Source organism: Ceratosolen solmsi, unplaced genomic scaffold (assembly GCF_000503995.2).
Source record: "Ceratosolen solmsi marchali unplaced genomic scaffold, CerSol_1.0 scaffold23, whole genome shotgun sequence".
Taxonomy (NCBI): Eukaryota; Metazoa; Arthropoda; class Insecta; order Hymenoptera; family Agaonidae; genus Ceratosolen; species Ceratosolen solmsi.
In genome coordinates, this window is record NW_011948430.1 from 3,656,397 (window position 1) to 3,668,535 (window position 12,139).

At 34.9% G+C, this 12,139-nt stretch overlaps 1 protein-coding gene across 1 annotated transcript in view; it reads right to left on the reverse strand.

The window, feature by feature from the left end:
* LOC105364030 (ankyrin-3) overlaps positions 1-11,424 on the reverse strand; it is an 84,016-nt gene extending 72,592 nt beyond the window's left edge. Inside the window, exon 1 of the mRNA XM_011501871.1 lies at positions 11,122-11,424. Coding sequence (XP_011500173.1) covers positions 11,122-11,358 — 237 coding nt within the window. The 5' untranslated portion in view covers positions 11,359-11,424. The remainder of the gene's footprint in view (positions 1-11,121) is intronic.
* Positions 11,425-12,139: the final 715 nt, after the last annotated feature.

Consider the following 12,139-nt stretch of genomic DNA (forward strand, 5'->3'; position numbering starts at 1 on the left):
GCATATGTTCCAGCGATGACATGAGGTGTTGCGAACACCAAACTAAGTAAACAACACGATGCGAATGACTAATCAAATGAATAAGTTACTCGATCGTCAATGCAATTTAAGTAAGACCATTCCCTGACTTTGAGTAGCTATTACTTGTTTATTTCCTCATGGTTCGTTTTAACAAAATTCTCTAATCACGTGCTACAATGTTCGCATTCATCTTTCTTCAACATTCAATACCTTTGCTCGATGTTTTGCGCGCCCGCTAATTTTTCGGCCAGTATTATTGTCCCATTTCATTTACTATTTTATCAATGTTTAGCTCATATAATTTTATAAAAGCACGAAATACTATCGATATAAAATATGAAAAAGAAGAAAATGTACCAAGACTAGGTAACTTCTTTAAATAAGTAGTAAGACTTCCATCGCCCAAATTAAGATAGTTTATTAATTAAACACAAAATCGGTCAGTCGGAACACATCAACCATATCAGGAAATAAATGGTTGCGTCTTTTCTTCGCAAAGCTCGATTATGCAATTGACATAATAATTAAACCAAATTTTCCATTTAACTTAAAAGAATGATATAGCATAGTTAAAATTACATGCTAGACAAAAAATAGCGATACAATTGGCAGTATTAAAAGATTAATGCCGACGCTATTAAAGCGAAATCTGAAAGCCTTCTTAATGAACTCGATACGCTAAAGCTTGGAAAATCGACGAGAACAAGTGGATTGTAAGTGGAAAGTGGCGTTGGGGATCGCCGATGAATCCCAATTAATCCGGCATTTCGATAGTCCCTCTGTGCCCCTTGGCCTCCATCGCCTTCTGTTCCTATCCCTGACTCTCCTCCACCGCCACCTCGTCGGAGATTGTATCCGCGATCGATGTCTATGTCCCTGTGGCCTCGGGTTCTCCCGATGCTTACGCGACGTCGGCCGATATATAGGTTATCGGACGAGATCGCGGGTGCGGCACGGCTCCCACCCGGGCGTATGTGGGCCAGGCGGGTCGATAGTTGCGCCGCGTCGACGCCTACGCCGTCTAGCCATCTTACGGCACCCCGACGAGTCGTCGCAAACCCGTTTCCGGCAGCCAACATTCCTGTAGCACCAACCGAAATCGGCGACCCGAGGTGATGGAATTTTAGTGCTTATGTAAAATCCTCTTCACGCACGATACGTTTTGGTCCATTCCAGGCTAATATGCGTCAGAATAAGGGGGCCTTGTCTTCTAGGCATGGACTTTTGCGTTAACGTCCCAACGATTCATACAAACTCATTGGAGGGTAGCAATAGTAGGCCGGTGATAACGATCGCTAATTAACCTTAATGTCTCTTTTCGTAATATACGTATTCACGCGAATCGTATGTGAACACGCAAATTGAAATAATTTAACCATTTTGTACACGGTGAGGAAAGATGATTTAAATAAATACATCACAATGCAAATAAAACAAATAATGCACTGTGATGGAGAATTCGTGTGTTGTTATAATAATATCATGTATCTGCATGCATGTCTATTTATTATAGATTCCATTGAAAAAGTATGATTACCAGCTGCACTTTGTACTAATATGCGCGCCATTTTGTCTCAAACATATCGATTTTTAGATTGGTAGACAGCAAAGTCGATCTTTTTCAATTAAAAGTTTTATTAATCAAACTATCGAGTAATATGATTTAACTTTTAAAATGGATAATGCTCAATTCCACTGTTTTCATTCTATTATTTCTGAATAAAAGCCACATTTGCATTTTGGATTGATAAAATAGGTAACATCTAAACAAAATTACATCGTGTCTATAAATTTCTTATCGATTCGATTTTTGAAATCTCGTTACGAATTATTGTTTACACTTTCATTCATAATTAGTTTTCATTTATTCCTTTCTCTCGATTAATTACACTTAAAATATATGCAAATAAATATATAAAAATTATTAGTAAAAAAGATGTTTTATAAGCATTAGCGTATTTGGAACGATTCATTCAATAAATGATTTTATTCATCTGGAATAGGAAAAAAAACTTCTGCGATAAAAAATATAGAGCCAATACTTTTCCAAATCTCATTACAACATTAATAATCAGCGATGCTATGTAAGGCCGACGTCACAGTTTATTTGATGAATAGCGTGAGCCGCGTAAATACATAATATATCACCCATTTAAGATAAAACTGGTAAATCGCAATTCTCACGCAACAACGATTCGCGTTGAAAAGAATTCGGATAAGAATAATGCAGATTTAGAAACTTGTCAATAATACATCGGAGACGCTAGGTAATGACAAATATAAGTAAGAGAATGCGATCGATCTGCAGTGGACAAAAAATGAGATAAGGTTACAGGTATGACCTAACCTTGGACATCGTCAAGGTTCTTCCTCTTTGCCTGGATGCTTGAGGGCGTGGCGCTTATATCACTATCGTAGTTAAAAAAAAGTGCCATCCAATATTCAACTTGGTGAATAACTTAAATACAATTTATCAGATGTCATGCTATATATTTAAAAAAAAAAAAAGGTAACTAACATAAAGCTAACATCGTAACCGACCAAAGAACTCTGCGTAAATTATTTCTGCCGAGTCGCATACCCATGCGTTAGTAGCTTCGTCGTGCGTTCAGAATAAGTTTGTAACTGGACGGAAAGTACCGTATGTTACATTCATAGTGCGACTAAACACTGAAGATATTAGGGTTAAAGTCGCGATCCCCATGAATAAAAAGAGGGCATAAACAAATGAGACATGCTGTGTATTTTCGTAAGACAAGTCCTCGAGCATGGCGCGATGTCTACGCTGGAGGATTACGCCTCTGTATTCTCTCTCTCTCTCTCTCTCTCTCTCTCTCGCCTTCTCTTTCTCTCGCCTTCTCTTTCATTCGGGTATATTTTTAACTGGTATACGATGTGCGACGGGCAGCAGAAAATAACGGCGGAAGAGTTTGGGCATTACTTGCGCAACGACGGGCGCATAATCGAGGGGAGAGACAGACGTTTTCCATGAGCCGCTTTTTATTTACCCTTGCACCGCTCCATCTTTCCTTTTTTGCATCCGCACTCGTGAGAACAGTGTCTCTTCTCAGTTCTTATTCATTGCGTTGAAGACGTTGATAGAAGCTCATTTTCTCGGTTTATCTCTATAAGTACAGATTCAGATGAGGATGGTGCGAGTGCGACAAAAAGTGAATAGCCTTCGATATTACATTGCAACTCTGCTTGTTCTTTACCTGTACGATTTGCAGTGCACAAGGATAATGGATGCTTATTGACTGGATTTTTAAAATCATTAGCTTTATTAAATAATAAGAAAAGGAAGAGAAAAAAATTAAAGACTACAACGGTTATTTTACGTTTGTCTTGAAATAATAAAGAACAAAATTATTCTCTTATACCGCTATTCGTATTCAGAATCCAATTAAAAGATCCTGTTGATCTAATAGTGTTGATAGTGTATGAAATACAGTATTTTAAATAACATTTAATATTTCATTGATTATATTTATTGTCATTATCATTATATATTAAAAGCTGCACTCATAGCGAATACAAGTGCTAATATTTCTATATTTTTAAGATAAGCAAATCGGCGATTGTTACTTATGATTTCGAAAATTATTTTTATCAGAACCCAGAAAAGATAAAGAATATAAAATATTATTTTAATTTTGTAATAATCCAATGCATAACATACTTCATCCGAGCTTCCATAAACACTTATAAAAAGGAGGTTAATTTTTAATAATTTTAATTAATTAGAAAAATTTATAGTTATATTATTTTAACATTATTTGAATAAATATATAATATTTTTGTAAATAACTCTTAAAGCGATCTGATTTGAGATTGAAAAAAATTTTTAAAAATACCTCGGAAAATGCCTCTATTTGCTCGAGATCTTCATATTTCAGCTTTGAATATACAAATCTATTATAAGCTACATGTTCATATTTACTTTCCTCTACTTAATGCTAAATATATGGCAATGAGTTTCAAAAGAAAACTATGGCTTCAAAGGCCTAAACGTGTATCTGTATCAATTATAATTTTTTTATTCAAATATATTTTGCATGTTTAGCTGAGATTTAAAGCGGTAAAAAGTATGTTATGCATCGTGAATAAAATTTATCTTAATTATATTTTATACTTAATAGCTTTAAGGCATCTTTATAACTTCAAGCAGAAGAAGAAACCGTTATTAAAATACGAAATTGAAATACGTATTACAAAACAGTATAGCATACTTTCCTTGAATAGCTTTGGTTTATTTGCAAAATTTAACAATTATTATCAATAATATTTTACGATATGCCTCTTAATATGTATAAACATATATATATATATATACAAAAAGAACGAAATATATGTGCGCTTGTTAAATTAAATAATATTTGTTAGTTTTAATATTTTTATGAAATAAGACAATTAAAATTTCTATTTAAGGAAGAAAAATAAATATGTTATAAGTTATATATTATTTAAAGTTTTCATTCTTTTTTTTGTTTTTATATCGCTAATAAATCGCTTGATATTAACGCTATATAGCTTTAAAATATGAATTCACTGAATTATTAAGGATACTTGTTTCTTAATTGTAAAAGCTAAGCTAATTTGCATAATGTTTTACTTTGTAAATTTATGGTTTAATATCAGAATTTCATATTAAATATTAGTTTAAAGGTAATTTTTGTAATAAGTAGTTGATTCGAAAGAGAACTAAAATCCAAATATAAATAATATAATTAAACGAGATTATCGTTGACCATCTGGAACTATTTGGACTGTATTCAAGGGCGCAATTAGCTATCAAAAAGTATCATTATTTAACAATCATAAAGTACAAATTTTTTGAACTACGAATGCACTGACGATCAAATTTTTTAGCAACAATTAGTTCTCCTCTAATAAAGTCGATCAACCCCGATTGCAATAGCCAAAGTAACAAGCCGGAAAAGTTAAACAATTTTCATGGATTATATATCGCATAAGTATGGAACGATCATCAATTCTATGATACCTCACGGCCATTAAATCGCAATCGCATTGACCTAAGAATTATCCCACAAAAGCCTTGTCCAGCGAAACTTTGACAGCAATCTGCTTCATACTAAACTTCGTATCCTAAATCCAAGAAGACTCACTACCCTCTCACGTAATTGGGTGACGCTGAGACGCGGTGACACACCCCATGCGGGTGCGGCCGGAAAGCGGATGTCGGATAGCCTGGAATATTAGACTCGCGGTTGACCTGTAGCAGGCTAACTATTGTCAGCGAATGGGGGTAGAAGTAAAAAGAAGTAGACACGTGCCCAAGAGACGCCTATAAATGAATGAGAACCGATGCGTCGCGGGCTATTAAACGAAGAAGATAAGATGGAAATAAGAGGTGAATATCGACTCACCTGAGACTCGTTAGAACATGACACGACACTCGATATTAAACGACTTGAAACGCTCGTGGTTTCGGCCGTTGCGCCTGCTTTTTTTTTTTTTTTTTTTTATTGTACTTAATCAGACAGCGATACTAGCATATATTTATAATGTTTTTCTTGGTATTGAGACTTTTGATTCCCTTATTTTCTTAAATAAAAAGAAGATCAAAGAATTCAATCTAATAGTTTTAAGGGCACATATTTGTACTGTATGTATTACTGTATACGTCCACGTGTGAACTAGTTTATTTAAATATTATATGACGTTATTTATATACGTAAAATAAGTGCCATAAGTTAAATACGCAATTTCGCCCTGAGAGTATTAAAACTTTTTGTGGTTATAAGTAATTGCTATTTTAAATTATGAAATGACTTATACTTCTTTAGTAATTGTTTTCTAGCGTGTTTTTTCAAAAGAGAAGAGAAATAAAAATAAGCAAATATTAAGATCCTTGAAAATGGCGATTCTTATGCTCTGGTAATAACAGCGTTAAAATTTATGTTTCTTAATCTTATTTGATACTATATAATAACGCATATAAATATATAAATGCAAATAGTGGCATTTTTTTTAATAATTCTCGAACGCATAACAATTAATTCGAGTACAGACAGTATCAAATATTCTTCGCTTTATATTCATAAACACCTTGTACTTTGAACTTAGAGGTAGACATCTGGATAAGTATTGGATATATGTATCTAGTGTATGTATCGGCTTGACCCACGTTACGTTAGCTTTCCATCAAGCACTTATGAGCTCTGAATTAAGGAATTGTTAAACAATATAATTGCAAGATGTTTCTGTAATGTTCGTGACTTACACGAAAAATTTTACAAGCTCCTCAAGTCTTTCTAATTTTCCATTCGCCGACATACGAAATAGCACCAATCATATCTAGCAAATGAAATTTTGTGCTTCTACTTTTCTAACCATCCAAAGCCAAATGGATACCTGTTAAAGTTCATTAATATACAATAGACTCACCAATTCTCAACAAATAAAAGCCGATTTTAGCCTTTATGTAGCTGGTATCTTTAAAGACGTTTAAAATAAAATTTTTAATGACCGACATTTGACATTTATGACCTTAAATTATCAGATATAAGATACGGCATAAGAAATAAACGATAAATTAATAAGAAATGGCTGATCCTTATTAATAATTACTATTCGGTAACTGCTCATTATAGGGCTTACACAAGGAAAGAAAGTAAAAATATACCAAATGTGTACACATGCTTAAAAGAAAAATAGATTGAAATCGATATTGATTAGAAAATTATGCTTATTTAAAAATCAAAGTAATAATTAATCATATCTTTTTTCCTATTTACTTCAATGTTATGTTATTTTTCCTTTCGATAAATAATTTTTTTACGCGAATTTTTTAATAAAAACTTTTTTCTATTTATTTTTAGAATGTTTTTTTATCATTGCTTACGTATTACTTTCATACTCTGCCTATAGTATAATGCCTTTATTTATTGACATACAAATAATTAACAAGGTTGCGAACGTTAAATTTTAATTATTTTCTTTCTTTTTTCTTTCTTTTTCTTTTGCTACAAAATAGAATTAAAAAAATTATACATTACTTTGTAATTAATTCGATGAAATAAAGTTTTTCAATCTATAAGAGTGTTATTGTATTTAAATAAGAAATTATCTCCAAATCATTAAATATATTACTAGTTTATTAAATTTTAATAGCTTATCAAATTTATAAATAATAATATTTATATATTTATAAAGAATATTATGATATTTATAAAGAAATGTAATACAATAAAGTTATTGACTGCCTGCAATAATAAATTAATAAAAGCATGAGTTGCGCTTGACTTTACAAGGCCATTTGATTTTCACCAGCATTAACACAAATTATACTTAACCGATAGTATCTTCGATATTTAATAGCTTACAAACACTCTATAAATAAGCCAAACAGATATTCGCGACAAATTAAGTATATATATATATATATATAACTCGACAGGTTTCATATGATATCATGCACATAAATCTAATTGCATATTATCATAAATTTGCATGATTATTTATTTTTACTTCCAAGCTCAAGTTTACAATAAGAAAATCGTCTAACGTCTTGACAGCCGAGATAGCCATTTTCTAATCAGTCCGCAATTATAACAATCAGCATATATTTTTCCTCTGGAAAACTTCCTCTTAAAACTCTCCCTGTCCAAACTAATTGTTGCATAAAAAAAATTAAGAAAGCCATCAAGTCATAATTCGCATTGGACAAAGTCAAGGGCTCGCGCGCTCGGGCGCATGCGCTCAAGCCGATATCTACCGATCGCCGCTGGCGATGCTCCAAATAGACTTGTGACCGTCGCGGGGTCGTTGCTGATAAAGCACCACCCGATTCAACTTAATGTCAAGGCGATGTCCAAAGGAGTCGCCGCCTCGCTGATAATTATTTTCTCCCCCCAGCACACCTTTTTCTTTTCCCACCCGATCTCTTCACTGACGCAGACATAGAGACGATAAGCTGGCCGCAACAGCTGTACTATAAGCATTAAGGTAGTGAGCTGAAAAATTCAGTCACTCCTAAAAATGCGGATAAATAGCTCTTTTCTAAGTACTGCTCTACTTAACGTATACGTTTATTTCAGTTTTTATTGGCTTTTTTTTTGTTTTTTTTTTTTGTCTTCCCAGAGACTTAAGTAATCACAGCAAGTATAAATACATTTCACATATGTGCGTATTAATATGTTTTGAAAGATTTCATCGGTACACTTTTATTATTCTACTGCATAGCATTATGATTGAATTTAAGGCTATTTATAATTGCTGCATAATGCAATTGCTTGATATCCAATAAGAGAAAGAAAAATAAATATCATACCAGCGTTTATTAGCGAATATTAGCGCCAATTAATATTTCACTTTTATATTAAATTTCAGGCTATAAAATTAATAAATAAATTATTCTAGTTCTTCAAATTATTTTAGTTTCTCAAAAATTATTTATCAATCAAATAATTAATAAATTCAAACTAATGCTTCTAATGTAACTCCAAATTCGTAAATAGACTTATTCAATCCAATCGTTATCCACAAATAATTTTATAATTATAATAAATGAACATATTTAGATTCAGATATAGTGATTTCATTTCATTTTTATTAACGCTAGGGATCACTTAAGCATTTTTACTTTCAATCGTTGTATCTTTTGAGTCGCATTGAATGTACTATAAATACGCATAACGTGGGTGTATGTAATATTTAGTGTTTGCAAACAAAAGGCCCTTCGTATTATTTGCACACGAAATGACTTGCGACATGTAAGAAAACTTCGTAAATACCGAAAATACGTAGTTAGTTGCATACAAATAGATATAATTTTTTTCAATGAAATTATTCAATGTAATTAAAAATATGTTATCGTCACAGTTTAAAAACTAATGTCAAAGAGCATTAATATATTAATCAAATTTTTATAGATTTTAATGCTATGAGGTAACACTTTTCTCTCAGTACAAAAACTAAAAGAGGGGAAAAAAAATAAACAATCGCTACTTTAATGGTACTTGTATTGTTTAGTAGAATACGGCCATACATTAGGATTTTATCATAATTTAAGAAGTCGCCGCTCGATACCTAATCGATATAGCTATTGCAATGAATAGGTCACTAATTCCCAGCATAACGAGCCCTCGGTAATTTTTCGAGTTAATTCGATTTGGAAATTGCCTGGATTATCCGTCACGGAGCTACCGAAAAAGTCGTACGAACAGCTGCACTAGAAATAGGCGATAGATTCACAAGAGAGGGAAGTGCCAGCTGCGTCGCACTTAAATATTTCTCTCTCTCTCTCTCTATCTCTATCTCTCTAACTATCTCTCTCTCTCCCTATCTCTCTCTCTCTCCCTATCTCTCTCTAATCATAAAAGCCAATAGCCTATCTCTCTCTCTCTCTCTCTATCTCTATCTCTCTAACTATCTCTCTCTCTCCCTATCTCTCTCTCTCTCTCTCGCTCCTCAAAATCATAAAAGCCAATAGTGTATATGGCAATTTAATATTAAAGCCGCGCGAATGTCGAGGCGAAAAATAAAGACAAAGCCAAATAAGAAACATTGATTATAGCTAATGATGCCTATAACGCGTAAACAAATGCAAACGCCCGGACGATATCTTATCAGTCTACTTACGACCAATATTATCACAAAGCGCTTGTACTCCGCACGTGATTGTCTTCAGGATTCTTCGTATTTATTTAAACAATATCAGCGATAATTATGGATATATTCGATTTTTGCTTCGCGCCCCAACGCAACGTGGCATAGCAATGGTAAAGCATGAAGGAATAAATACCACGTGCAACTCAACAAAGTAAATTATTCCGGGATTTACCCCACTTTACCCCGGATTCGTCATTGGCTGAAAATACGCGTGCGCGAATAGCAACGCGCGAGTCTTTCTCTCCAGTCGCTCCGTTAATTCTCACTTCGTAATAATGCCGGTACACAATAAAGCGTATTTGGGACACATATTTTTTTCATTCTTTTTTATGACGATGCGTCACGTATGGTTACGAAAGTGGAGCGGTGAGATAATTTTCCCTTTCTCGACGTACTGACATGCACGCATTAACATTTTTCCGCGGGGATCGATCTCTGGTCGGGTCAATAAAAAAAAATATAAAATCTCACCGTAACAATACCGACTTCGGGAGCTTCCATACGGATCAATTGTTTGTAAAAATACCACCGCTACTCCCCCAGCCAAGACCTTCCCCGCTAAAACGTCCGTGAACATTAAATCGAATCAAAATAAAATACAAGAATGCAGCCAGGGCCATAGGTTTTCCAGAGCTACGCTATAATATCACGGAACCGAATTTCCTGATTCGGCAATCGCACGATATCGTTGAGATAAATTGTAATCCTTGGGAGCACTAAGGCGCACTCGTGTAACTTTTATCAGACCCCTTTCCACTTTCATAATAACGCTCAGCGCCGCTGACATAAATTTCTGCCAAATATTTAAATTACCAAACATATAAATAAGAGTTGGTAGAAAATAAGGTAACAATATGTAAAAACGTTGTACGCAGGTTGAAAACTAATGGACAAAAGCTTCCATTCTCATTAGTTTTAAAGAAATTCTTTCTTATAAATGTAGATGTATAGATGGGCATTGAATTAAAAATGGTCGTACCAATAGCTTCAATATTACGTATTTGCAAATTTTATTGTTCAAAAATATTATTTTGTTATATATATATATATATATATAATTCAACGCAGCTCACTATTCCTTCGTTTATCCTAATAATAAATAGGAGAATATAATTGCCTACAGGTCTACATTACAAAGCTTTGATGCAATCAAAGTTTTGAACATGCAAGAAAGTTATCGCTCGCACGCGAAGATTTCGCTAAACAGTTATATTTAGTCAAGTAGCCGGCTTTTTCTCCAAGTTATTAACCGTAGCCAATAGTCGATTAATTGCCAAAGTGGATCATACAAAAATCATAGAAAGCCCTAATTTCGTGAAACAGTAAATTGAAGGTGTCCCTCTGGTAGTTGTCAATGGGTATTGGAATCGACTTCACCGAAGGGAACGGTGAGTTTGCATCAACACCCGCGTCCTTTTACAATTTCATCCGAGCATAATGACGTGGGAGTTGCAGCGGTGAATTTACCTGCTTCTCAGGCCGTGGCAGCGTCTCGACGTTGGTCCCGGCGACGACCGGCGCCTTCTCCAGTCCCCCGTTCTGCTGATTAACGCCGTAGTTTGCCTCGGAGCCGTTCATATTCGCAACATTATTCGCATTATCAGTGGAGGTTAGGTTGCTCCTGGTCGTCGTCCTTTCCCCACCTTCGCCATCACCGCCTCCGCCTCCGCCTCCGCCTCCGCCCTTTCTCTCCTCTCCCGTCATCGCTCCTTCGTCCTCGCCCACCCCCAATCGTTTCGTCCGTTTTTTCCCGTTGTCCCTCTCTTTTATCTACTTAAATTGTAATCTCTAATGAATTGCCGCTCTTTCAACTCTCTCTCTCTCTCTCTCTAATATTCCCCACTCTCTATCGCCACCGCCACCCTGAGGCACTCGCGGATCTTTAACTCACGACGAAATCGCTGGACGCCCAATTTATCGAACGCGTCCAGAGTTCGCGCGCGCGTACGTACGTACTATGCTCGACTCGTGCTCTGGGACGCGGTGAGAGAGAGCGACTGAAATATCATACAAGTTAAACACGAGGAAGATATATATATATATATATATATATATATATATATATATATATATGTATGTATATATACATATAAAGAGAACGAGAGAGGAAAGGGAAGAAAACCCGAGGGGTCGTTCGCTCCCTTGTGTGCGCTCTAGCTCCGTTTATTTTTCTTTTCTCCCTTTTTTCCCGTATACGAAAAACTCATGTATACCCTCGCACGGATTGGTCCTTATTTATAATTGAACCGTGTCGGTTTATTAAAAAGCGTGTAGCAATTCCCCACGTTACTTCGACAACGGAACGAGCATCAGCCCGTACTGAACCGAGCGGCCAGTTACACTAACTCCTTATGCTCCAAAGTAGCCAGAAGGAAGCGCGTACTTGGACTACTGTGCCTCTACCCTCCCTCTGTCTCTCTCTCTCTCTCTCTCTCTCCCTCACTCTCTGTCTCTGTCTCTCTATCTACCTATCTATCTCTTCTCC